The 11,999-nt window shown below is 58.1% G+C and overlaps 1 protein-coding gene across 1 annotated transcript; it reads right to left on the reverse strand.

Moving 5' to 3' along the window:
• Positions 1-95: 95 nt before the first annotated feature.
• Positions 96-11,134, reverse strand: AGPAT2 (1-acylglycerol-3-phosphate O-acyltransferase 2). Its single transcript, XM_054083944.1, has 6 exons — positions 10,883-11,134; positions 5,116-5,249; positions 4,408-4,583; positions 4,117-4,212; positions 2,217-2,289; positions 96-1,337 (listed from the first exon to the last, which is right to left on the reverse strand). The coding sequence occupies exons 1-6, from the start codon at positions 11,068-11,070 to the stop codon at positions 1,186-1,188; spliced, it is 819 nt and encodes a 272-aa protein (XP_053939919.1). The 5' UTR covers positions 11,071-11,134; the 3' UTR covers positions 96-1,185.
• Positions 11,135-11,999: the final 865 nt, after the last annotated feature.

The following is an 11,999-nucleotide window of genomic DNA, read 5'->3' on the forward strand; positions in this document are numbered from 1 at the left end:
ACGTGCGGGACAGGCACCATCTTTCGGCCAATGCTGACCATGACAAGTGGCAAAGGGAGCAGGACAGAGCCCTTCACACCCGCAACAAGCACCACAGGCACCAGGACACCAGCTGTGACCACCACCAGGAGAGGGAGCATGGCTTCCTGACGCCAAGGAAGCTCTTAGCCAAGACAAGTCACGTCACACACAGCGCTCAGAGGTGTCACACGTGAGGTTTCCCAAGACTCCGACAGATCTGTGCACTTTTGAAAACAAAGCTGGTGGCTCTAAATGGTAGAAACGAGTGTGGGGTTTTGTTTGGGAGACGACTAAACTGGCGAGGCCGGATAGCACTCAGCTAAACTCTGCCCAGACCATAAATCCTGGCTTGGTCAGACCACAGCCTCCCTCTCCGCTGCTGCCCCCACTCACTGAGCAAGAGCACTTGTTCAGACGAGGCAATCAAGCCAAGGAGATGCTATAAGGCGGACCGGCCCCACACACTCCCCTTGGCAGCCCAGCTGAGGTTATTGGCCCCAAGTGCTTTTTCCAGAAGTGAAATACTTGGCTCAGAGTGCCTGGGTAACACAGAGCCCCAGCACAAGATGCTGCGGTGACCCAAGGGTGTCTCTCAAGGAGACAGGTGAGGCCACGTGTGAGCTGCACTGTGCCGGATGGCAGAGCTCTGGGCTGCCCGGGGAGGACATCGCACTCCCAGTGCTGCCAAAGGGTCAGAATCCAGATTTACACCCGATTCTCAGCCCTGTTTCAGCAGCATCGAGGCTGTACAGATACAAACTGCTGCCTGGGGGGTTGAATCCAGGCCAGCACCAGCTGAGCCTGCAGGAACACGGGAGCAGGAACACTCACATGAGGCAGAGCCCAACCTCCGGTCAGGCTTTCGTGGTCACCCCACGTCAGCTGCCTGAGCTGGGGGAACTTACCTCCCTGGTCATTGAGCCCTTTGGTAGCACAAGTTTGATGCCTGAGAAATTCAGAAAAAGGAGACGTATCATTGTGAGATAATGAACCCATAAGAGAAATCCACTCAACAGGGAACCTCAGCGCTGGCTCGACACCCCGTGCGTCCATGGTATTCCCAGAGTCTGAAGTCAACTGCACAGGAAGAGAAGTTCCTTCGGTATTTGGCAACAGACAGGTCCCTTCGGCCACCACCACGCGGTGACGCCACTGGAGAAGCATCTAGGATGAGTCCTTCGCCTCGCTAGGATGGCCAGACAGCCTGAAGAGGGTCTCCCTCATGGTGCGGAAGCACCTGTCGGTGAGGTCAGAGACATCGTCCGACGTCAGGCCTTTGGTCTCTATTGGAGGCAGAACCTCAACCTTGATTTTGCCTGGGAACAAGACAAGAACCTGTGAGAAACTCACAGGAGCACTGTTCTCCACCCTCCCAGGATGCCTGTGCCGGGGACAGCCCCACCACAGCCATTGTCTCCTCACAGGGCTTCAGGCATTCATCACTGGTTCACTAGCAGAGTCCAGACTGGTCTCAGGGGTAAGAGATTGCTCTAGAGATTAGAACCTGCCCTTGGACACAGAGCAGAACAGCGGAGTAATTCCCTTGTGCTCCAAATCAACATCCCAGCCAGCACTTGTGCCCTTCCTAAGCCGGTGTTGCTGCTCTGCCCTCACCTGCCAGCCAAGAGAGTACGGGGAGCCCACAGCCACGGACCCACTCGGCTCCAGGGCCATGCCAGGCAGTGCCTGCACCAGCTGCTCCCTCCATCTGCTTCCACCCAACCCTCCTGCCTTTGGCTGCCTCCAGCCACCTGGGTAAGGAGCACAGCAAGCACAGCTTCCTCCCAGAAATGAGAGGTCCTGCTCCGAGTTGACCAAAAGCCAACTTTCTGCCCACCACTTGTACCAACAGACTTCAGAGCTTTAATACCACCACCTTCTTTGGTTTGCTGGCAGAGGGATCCCTGCTTTGAAAGGTCAGGAGGCAGAGCACACCTGCTTCTTTCCCCAAGCCCTCACCAAATGACTTGGGCTATGTCAGCTATGAGAGGGAGAGGCGGTATCCAATTCTTAATGAAAATATCCCTCACCGTATTTGCATTCTTGCCCGAGTTAACCCAGCCCTGGCTCTGGTGCCAAATGCTTTGATCTGACTCCACAGGTATCCCAGAGGGACTCATTCACTCCCTTTCCCTCCCCCACCCTTGTGGAATCTCCACACAGGGGTGGCATCAACCCTCGGGGCAATTTGTTACCTGATGTAAATAGGTTCTTCTTTGGGTTATAGAAGGTGGTGAAGGAGGAATACACCACGGGGATCACTGGGACCTTGGGGAAGAAAAGGCAAAGGAGTTACTTGCACTGCAGCAACTCAGGGCAGGGCAGAGATAAGCAGCAAATCCCACGCAGCAGAGCTGCCCTGGCACAGCTCTCAGCCACACAGGGCACTGCCAGGCCCGCTGCCAAAGGCTGGACCAGTCAGGGGTCAAACGGGATGGAAACAACCCCCAGCAGCTCAACGCACAGGGACATCAGGGCACTAGGGACACGCTACGCTTCAGCCTCAGGTCAGCCTTGGCTCTCAGGGCTCCTCACCCCAAGCCAGGCTTCAAAATTCAGGTATTTTCTGACCTGCAGCCACTGGAGGATGCCTGTTTCGGCACGCCTTGCCCTGCTGTACAAGCACACATTCAGGACATGCCAGCTGGTGTGCCTGCAGCTTCTAAGAAAAGGAGTCACCAGTTGCAATCAATCGCTCCCAGGAAGCTTCAGACAGGCAGAGACACAGCCAGGGGGGCAGGCACAGAGTCATCATCTCACTGCTGATAACACAGACACCATCTCACTCCTGTCTCCAGGGGAGTGGCAGAGGCGGGCACCATTGCCTCCGCTGTCCTTTCCCGGCGGCAGCTGCCAGCCCCCGCCTTGGTTGCATCACCTTGGCAGGGATGGGGATGGTAAAACACAGGCAACACCCTGGCCGTGGCCAATCAAACCCAGCAAGAGATTTGGCGCCTACTGCCTTCGCTTGGATCCCTGCTAGAACACCTCCTTTAGGGAAGGGAGTTTCCCCTCAGGCCTCGAGTCACCCCACTCCTGACACGTGTAGTAGAGCGTGCAGGGGACATCAAGGCACCCATCTCCGCCCAGCTGCCTCTCCAGCACCTTGTCCCCAGCACCCGGGAGCCAAGCAGGGTGGCCCAGCTTCCAGCAACCGCCTGCGTCCACGCAGTTGAGCCCGGCAGACTTCAGTGTCCCTGGCACAGCACCTCAGAGCTCTGCCCAGGCAAGCTCCTACAGGAGCATTGCCAGCTCTAATGGTCCAAAGCCAAGAAGCTGTTCATCCACTGCCCCCCAACTGCTCATGGGTCTGGTCATTTAGGAGAGAGGAGGCATTTAAGACAGATCAAGAAGTGTCTTATGGCTGGGAAGCAGCAGCTATCTCCACACAGAACAAGCCGAGATGTTGCTCCACAGCACTAGCAGCATTAACAACCCTCAATCAACACTAGGCTATTGCAACCTGGGGGATTAAGAAAGGCATCAACAGCTTTGGGATTCCCCAGGCAAGCTCATAAAGCGCGGCACCCACTGGGCTCCCTGCCAGAACCGAGCTCTGTGCTGCAGCCATGCTCCCGGGCGCAAAGCACGAACGCTGTCCCATCGCGCTGCCATGCAGCTGCCCGCAAAGCATCCAACTAGAGGGTCAAGTGTGCCTGTTCCCACGCTCTGCCCTCCAGAGGGACACTGGGATTGCAGTCAGGAGAGAAGACAAGACAGCTTCTCCACTGTCTGCAGCCACCCATGCACAAGTAAGTATCAAGCCTTCAAGGCTAGGCTGGATGGGGCTTTGAGCAACTTGATCCAGTGGGAGGTGTCCCTGCCCATGGCAGGGGGTGGAACTGGATGGGCTTTAAGGTCTCTTCCCACCCAAACCATTCTATGATTCTGAGACGCTCCTGCAGGCAACAGAAAAGAGTCTCAGCTCCTGCTGGCCAACACTGATGACACCTAAGGGTGGTTTAGCTGAGGAGCTCAGCTGTGACCTGAGAACTGGCTCTTTTGAGAGCAAATAAACCACATCACTGCACAACCAGTCTGCAATGCCACTGCAAAAGCATTTAGGGTCCCTGCGCAGCAGCAAAGTGCCGTTACCTGTGCCTGGACAGCAAGGTGAAATGCTCCTTTCTTGAATGGCAGCAAGTCCCCTGTGCAGTTCCTCGTGCCCTCTGGGTACACCCACACCTTCACCTGCACATGGGGAGATAAGGCTCTGTTCCAGCAATCCACTTGCAGCGCTCCCTGCCCACTGCCCGAGCCACCAGCCAGCCTTGCCAAGAGGCTGTAGCTTCGGGCGAGCCAGCATCAGGAGGAACACATCCCCCGCGTGCCACCCCAGGACACCCCGACACCTGCCAGAATGCCAAGTGCCACCATCACACTCACGTTGTCAGTTGCCATAGTCTTGGCCACCTCTGCCATCACCATCTTGGCACTGCTGGTGCTCTTCCTGTTGATGAAGATGACACCACCGAGGTAGATGATGAGCCCCACGGTGCCGGCGTACATCAGCTCCTTCTTGCCCACCTGGACACAGTCGTCGGGCAGGACCTCCATCAGCCCTAACATGATGGCAGAGGGTGAGACCTACCAGCCACCACTCCCCATCCTGCTCTTGGGTTGGATAAGAGACGTGATCCGAGGGGGGGAGTACCAGGGGCCGGCCAGCATCTCATTTCTCTGCTGGCTTCTGCTGCCATCAACAGAGCAGAAGGTGACTTAGCACAGGGCAGAATTCCAGGAGCAGGGTGGCTGCAGGTCACAGCAAGACCCCTCGGGAGAGGGCTCGCTCCTTGGCCCCTCATTCCTGGCTGCCTGGCACACCAACACGAGCGCTAAGCCAGCAATGCCATCAGCGAGGCAGGGATGTAAAAGGGAGCTGAGAACATCTGAAGCTGAGAAATACGCGGGTGTCTGCACGGGGATGCTCAGAGTGAGGGGTGACCCTTCCTGCAGCCGGCATGGATAAAGAAGCCGGACCAGCGGGCTCCAAAGCACAGACTGACACGGGCAAGGGGCTGTCTGGCCAGGAGATGTGAGCAGGACTTCTCTAATGGCAAGCAAGAGAATTGCTCCCTCCCACCAGCTCCTCACCCATCATGTCGAGGACGCTCTGGTGGTTGGACACAATGATAGCAGGGCCCTCCACATTAAAGTTCTCCAGTCCCTTCACCTCAAACCTCAGGCCAAAGAAATACTTGAAGGTCTTGACGACAGTTTTGATGATTCTGCAGGAAAGAAGAGGAGAGGAGTCAGACAGCAGCAGGGCAGGGAGGTGACGCAGTCTGCTATACCCAGGGTGGGTGGAAGGGGACAAGGAATGCTCTGTGACAGAGAGCCTCCAATCTCATTTGCCCCGTAGTTCACCCAAAAGCATGTCCTGCGTGGTCCCATGCGCTCAAGGTGCTTCAGTTACACGCCAAGTCCTGTTCACACCCCATGTGGGAATTTTACTGGAAGCTTGGGGGAAGTTGACTGTAACTTTGAAGCCAGTACAGCCAGACTTGACCGTCCATGCTTCCTTTGAGCTGACAGCACCAGCTCACAACCCGGCTCACTATGAGCTCTTTGGAAGAGGCAATTCCAGCCTAGTGCAGCTGCAGGAGCCCTTCGAACAGAGGGAAAACTGAAAGCCCTCCAAAGCCCAGGAAGGAGAAACGCCGGCTTCAACCCTGGTTCAAGGATCACTTCTGCTGCCAGCCCTGCCGTTTGTTTCCCCTGTGCTGTTGCTGCAGTCCACTCCGACGATACCAACGGTTTCCTCCTGCAGTCAGCTGAGCCCTACAAGTTGCTCAAACAGCTCTCCTAAGAGCTGCCACTCCCCAGCACATCGAAATCACCCTACACACCCATCACCCAAGGCAGGGTCTGGTAATTCTTTTCCATGCAGTGCTGGAAAATGCTGCTTAATGATACAAACATGCATGGGGGGGTCATTACCCCTGGGGAGTCCAAGAAAGGAGGAGAACGAATGCGCGGAAGACTTTGTACAACACACAAATGGGGTGCTCCCCACGCATCCTTTCAGAGCCTCAGTGCCCCCGGCAAACCCATATTCCAGCAAACAGCTTTTGCCTGTTCATTCACTTCCCTGGTGGATCTACAGGTCTGTTTGCAAAGCTCCCAGGTTTCTCCCCCCATGCAGGAGACACCAGCAGCTCTGCTCAGCGATGCCAAGAGATTGAGCAGGCTGCCATGCCCTTGCTGAGCACATCCAGCCCCGGCCCATCAGCCAAGACCCTGCCAGCCCATGGGAACAGGGACCATCTATGCCACCCCCGGACAGGTGGGAGCTGGAGACCCTCCAACTGGGCCAAAGGACGTAGCCACAAGCTGGCAGGACACAAGGGCTATTTTGAGCATGGGAGCAGCCATTTGCCAGGACAGGAGGCAGAGGAGCTTGAACACGAACAAAGCCCCCAGGAGCAGCCACCAGCTCTGTTCTGCTCTCCCCTAGAGCAAATTCAGGAGCTGATCTGCTCAGGGTCCATCCTCTCCCTGGCAGACAGAGCATGGCTCTTTCCTCTCCACAGGATGAGACAGAGGGACAGTGTCAGCTTCTCCCCTGTGACAGAGTCCAGCTGGAGGGCTGTGCAGCACCATCAGCCTGAAAAGCATCCCTGACACAGAATCACGGAATGCTTTGGGTTGGAAGGGACCTCAGAGTTCATCCAGTTCCAACCCCTGCCATAAGCGAGGACACCTGTCACTGGATCAGGCTGCTCGAAGTCCCATCCAACCTTGAACCCCTCCAGGGATGGGGCAGCCACCACTTCTCTGGGCAACCTGGGCCAGGGCCTCCACAGCAAAACATTTCTCCCTAAGATCTCATCTCAATCTCCCCTCTTTTGGCTTAAAACTGTTCCCCTTCATCCTATCCCTGCACTCCCTGATCAAGAGCCCCCCCCCAGCTCTCCCGTAGCCTCTCTCAGTACTGAAAGGCTGCTCTAAGGTCTCCTTGGACCCTTTTCTTCTCCATGCTGTACAACTCCAACTCTTTTAGCCTGATCTCTTAGTGGAGGTGCTCCAGCCCTCGGATCATCTCCATGGCCTCCTCTGGACTTGCTGTAACAGATCCGTCCCTCCTGTACTGAGGACTCCAGAACCGAATGTAGGGCTCCAGGTGAGTTCTCCCAAGAGTGGAGAAGAGGGGGAAAAAATCTCCCTTTCCCTGCTGTTCCCACTTCTTTTCATGTCACCCTCCAGGGCTGGAGGTGAGCATTCAATCAGCATCTTATCCTGGCTTGGCAGCAGGTCCCAACATCAGTTCTCCAAAGCCTCCCCATCCCTGCTATCAACTCTCCAACCGCGTGTCTCTGTCAAAGCAACTTTCCCTGGCTTGCTCCTTCCCCCAGAGGGGTTCATATCTCTGTGGGGTGTCCCACCACGCAGACTGCCCGGGCCCTGGCTTTGACACTGGAATTCAGAGCAGGCCACCGTCCACAGGTGACACAGGGGACTCCGCTGCCATCCAAACTCGCTGCAAAGCTTCGAGCCGCACCCAGGAAAGCACAAGGGGAGGTACCCAGGCTACGGAGCTCCGGAGCTCCACGGGCCTGCTCCGAGGTTACCGGAGTGCAGCTCAGGTGAAGAGACGAGGACGCAGGTGAGGAGAGGCAGGGTGACACAAACCGCTGAGGTCACGGTGGTGCCATGCCACCAGACTGACCTAAATCCCACTTCTCCTCCCTTCAGACTGCCAACCAAAGAAGAGGTCACTGCTCTGGAAGCCATGCTGTTTGGTAGCTGCAGGGAGAGGCTGGTTACACATTACTCAAGAGCAACCATCCAACTTCCTTCTGCCAGTAGGGAGCCTGTGTTTCCTTGCACAAGATGTGGCCTGAGCCACCGAAGGAGGCAAAGGGGCAGAGCTCGGCGAGAGTGAAAAAGAACCAGGTGACCCGCAGCTCTGCTGATCTGGCCATGTCATCCATGGGGTTAAGCAGATGGGTCCTGCTCCCCTTCAGCCCTGCGAGCAGCTTCTCTGCCGCTATGAATGATCCTGACTTGGTGCAGTCAGAGCTGCAGAGAGCTGTAAATCTGATGAACTTACTGCCAGATACAAGGAGAGAGGAGAAAACTGAGAGGCAATGTGCTTTTCAGTGCATCCACAACAGCCCGAGTTTGAAATCCAGCAGCTCCGGCTTCACACGCTCTGCTCTGCAGCCTGGGAGGCCTTTTTAGGACTGTCTGATTTTCAAGGATTAATGAAGCGTGCTTACCAGATTGGAAGCTCTTGCAAGAGGTTTTGCCGCTAGATAAACAGCTCTATCTCTGTCAGACACAGAGGGCAACCTCTTCCAAGCCACACCAGCTTGGAGCCAGGAGCACAGCAAGGACGGGGTGTTCCGTGCCAGGCATTGACACTGTTATCGCTGTCTGTCCACCAACATGTGCTCTGCTCCAATCCCCTTCCCTGAGTCAGAATAAGCAGACTGGGATGTTGCAGAAATAAGGAGCTCACTGGATTACCTCAGCCACAGACCTCCCAGGGGCTGGGATACACGGCCAGGATCACCAGCCCATGCCAGCACATGGAAAGGATGAACTTAAATTACAGGAAAAGGATGGTTCTGGGCCAAAATTCAGCTCTGAAATTCAACAGGAGGAGTTGTCCGGTTCAAGGAGTTCCCAAAGAGTTCCTTGATGGTTACAGGGTATTTACAAAGTTTTAGGGGTGGGGAAGAAAAAGTGTCTCTGTAACTAACACAAACTCTCCCAGCTGTAAAGGTGGTTGAGCATCTGAAAGCTGCTCCTGCGTGAACCGAGGCAGCCAGCGCTGGAGATCCCAGAGCAGACTGCTGGTCCCAGCACCACAGTGGATCACAGGGCACGGGCTCAGGTGGGCAAGGGAAGCTCACGAGGCAACGTCACCGGTGCCCAGCGCCCCGCGAAGCAGCGCATGGGTGCCCAGCGCCCGCTCGCTCCACCCGGAGCCCTCCCTGCAAGAAACACACCACAGAGCAAAGTCCAGCTCCACCAGCTGAGATGCTCCCCAACCTTTGATCCAAAAGGATGTATCAAGGCAACAGGGCCCCCCTTTACCCTCCCATCTGTATAACTTGGCTCGCACATGGCTTGAGCAGGGAATAAGCTGCCTATGGGAAATCAAAGCAAGGAGGTCAAGTTTTCCTGGGCTGCCAGCAGAAGTCCAAGCTGAGCCCTTAACATGTGTCTTCACATGCAGAGGAGCTGCTCTTCTCCAGCAGCCGCCTGGTCACCGCCCGGGGCACCCTGTGAGGACACGGGCAGCAGCAAGGCAGCCCCACGGCCCCCACACCGTGGCCAGGACATTACCTGCCGGCACAGTGCTCCTTCGGGAGGGGGAAAACCCCCAGACAAGCTGCCACACAGCTCTCCCCAAAAAGCTACGTGGAAGTACAGCTGCTTGTCACCATGCTTACACCTTCCCAGCCTCTCCAAAGGGTGCTCATCCCCAAACGGGGCTCTCCACACCTTCCCAGCCCCTCGCAAGAGTGCTCATCCCCAGATGGGTCTCTCCAAAGGTGAGGGCACAGCTATGGGTGGGAGCAGCCCCTCACTGCAGCCCCCAACCCCTCCATGACCCAAGAGGCCACCTTGCAGCCCTTTATCTTAGGTAAAGGATGCTGGCAGCCTCCCTCCCACCCCCCACCCACAGCATGGGTCTGAAACCAATCTCCCCAGCTTCTGTTTCACCCTTGCACACCACGGCCCTGCCTGGTGTCCATGGGAATGGCCTGTCCCCCTCCTCACCCTCAAGTACGCCCCCTCCTAACCCTCATCAGCCCCCCCCATCTCACCCTCACGTCCTCCTCCTCCCCCTCACGCATGCCCCCTCTCACCTCTGTGTCCCTCTCTCACCTCACCCTTGGGTACCCACTCCCCTCATCATCTCCCCCCTGGCTTGGATACAGCCCCATCCTCTCATCCTCTCTTCCCTCTCCATCCTCGCCCCCCACATAATCCTTGGGTACCCCCTCCCATCTCACTCTCAGGTACCACCCCCCCACTCAATCCTTGCCCCTCCCCTAACCCCCTCCCCCCAACCTCCCCTCTCCATCCTCACTCCTTGCCCTAGGATACCAGCATCCTCATCCTCGCCCCTCAGCCCCCCTTCAACCTCAGGTACCCCCCCCTCACTTTTGTGTCCCTCTGCTCCTCACCCTCTGGTACCATCCTCATCCTCACTCCTCCCTCCTCATCATTGTCCCCCTCTCCCCTAGGGTACCCCACTCATCCCCCCCTATCTATCCTCACCCCCCCGCCCCTTCACTGTTGTATACCGCCCCCCTCACCCTCCTCCTCCTCCCTTCTCCCCCCTCCTCACCTCGTTCCCCCATCCTCTCCTCTTGCTCCTCATCCTTATCTCCCCACTCCTCTAGGGTACCACCCCGTCCATCCTCGGTCCCCCTTTTGGTACCCCCCTCTTCCTCCTCGCCCCTCTCCCCATCCTCATTCTCATTCCCTCCATCCTCTTCCACCCTCCCTCCTCACCCTTGTCCCCCCCCACCCCTAGGGTACCCCCCCTCATCCTCCCCCTCCATCCTCACCCCCCCCCCCCCGATACTCCCCCCCTCCACCTGACCCTCGGGTACCCTCCTCCTCCTCTTCAGTCCCCCACCTTCATCCTCTCCCCTCCTCCTTGTCCCCCCACCCCCTCTCCTAGGATACTCCCCTCCCCGGGTACCCCTCCATCACTCTCGTACCTCCCCCTTCCACCCTGGAGTACCCTCCTCCTCGTTCCCCCATCCTCATCCTCGCTGCCCCATCCTCATCCTCGCTCCCCCATCCTCTCCCCCCCTCCTCCTCCTCCTTGTCCTCCCCCCTCTCCCCTAGGGTACACCCCCTCCCCCCCGGGGTGCCCCCCCCCCTTCCCCACCTCATGTTCTTGACGGTGCGGCCGCCGTTGACGAGGATGCAGACGGGCGCGGTGAGCGCGGAGGACACGAAGAAGAGCAGGTAATAAAAGCCCATCCGCAGCGCGAAGTTGACGGCGGGGCTGACGGCCATCAGGACGTGCAGCAGCAGCAGCGCCGCCGCCCCCCACAGCACCCACCCCGAGCCCATCCCCGCGGCCGCCGCTCCCAACAACGCTCCCAACGCTCCCGGCGCCGCCGCCACCGCCTCCGCGCGGGGCAGCGTGGGCAGTGCCCGCCCAGCGGGGCGGAGCGGGGGGCTCGGGCCGGCCCCCCCCGGGCAACGGGGGAACGGGGTGTAGGGGGGGGCTGTCGGGGTCCCCTAGGGTGCTCTGTGGGGTCTGGGGATGTCAGGGTCCCCCAAGGTGCTCTGTGGGGTCTGGGGGCTGTCGGGGTCCCCTAGGATGCTCTGTGGGGTCTGGGGGCTGTCGGGGTCCCCTAGGGTGCTCTGTGGGGTCTGGGGATGTCGGGGTCCCCTAGGGTGCTGTGTGGGGTCTGGGCGCTGTCGGGGTGCCCTAGGGTGCTCTGTGGGGTCTGGGCGCTGTCGGGGTCCCCTAGGGTGCTCTGTGGGGTCTGGGGGCTGTCGGGGTCCCCTAGGGTGCTCTGTGGGGTTTGGGCGCTGTCGGGGTCCCCCAGGGTGCTTTGTGGGGTCTGGGGGCTGTCAGGGTCCCCCTAGGGTCCTATGTGGGGTCTTTGGGGTCACTTGCGGTGGGGTATGGGTGCTTTAGGGGTCCCTCGTGGCAACATGTGGGGACTTTGGGGGTCCGTACAGTGATCTATGGGGTCTTTGGGTCCCTCCTAGTGCCATATGGGGTCTTTGGGGTCCCATGCAGTGATCTATGGGGTCTTTGGGGTCCCTCTTAGTGCCATATGGGGTCTTTAGGGTCCCTTGCGGTGGGGTATGTGTGCCTTATGGTGACCTATGACTTATGCCTTATGGTGACATGTGGGGACTATGGGGTCCCATGCAGTGATCTATGGGGTCCCTTGCAGTGGGGTATGGGGTCTTGGGAGTGCCCTATTGTGCCATGTGGAGACTTTGGGGTCCCTTGCAGTGATTATGAGACATCGAGGCACTGG

This window comes from Cuculus canorus, chromosome 19, assembly GCF_017976375.1.
Source record: "Cuculus canorus isolate bCucCan1 chromosome 19, bCucCan1.pri, whole genome shotgun sequence".
Lineage (NCBI taxonomy): Eukaryota > Metazoa > Chordata > Aves > Cuculiformes > Cuculidae > Cuculus > Cuculus canorus.

Excerpts from the sequence above, each read along its gene's own strand:
- AGPAT2 (XM_054083944.1), bottom strand. The coding sequence starts at position 11,070 with ATGGGCTCGGGGTGGGTGCTGTGGGGGGCGGCGGCGCTGCTGCTGCTG. Across the intron at positions 2,290-4,116 it reads ACCTTGCTGTCCAGGCACAG|GTCCCAGTGATCCCCGTGGT; the intron begins GTAACGGCACTT and ends TTCTTCCCCAAG. Across the intron at positions 1,338-2,216 it reads GAAGAACCTATTTACATCAG|GCAAAATCAAGGTTGAGGTT; the intron begins GTAACAAATTGC and ends TCTTGTTCCCAG.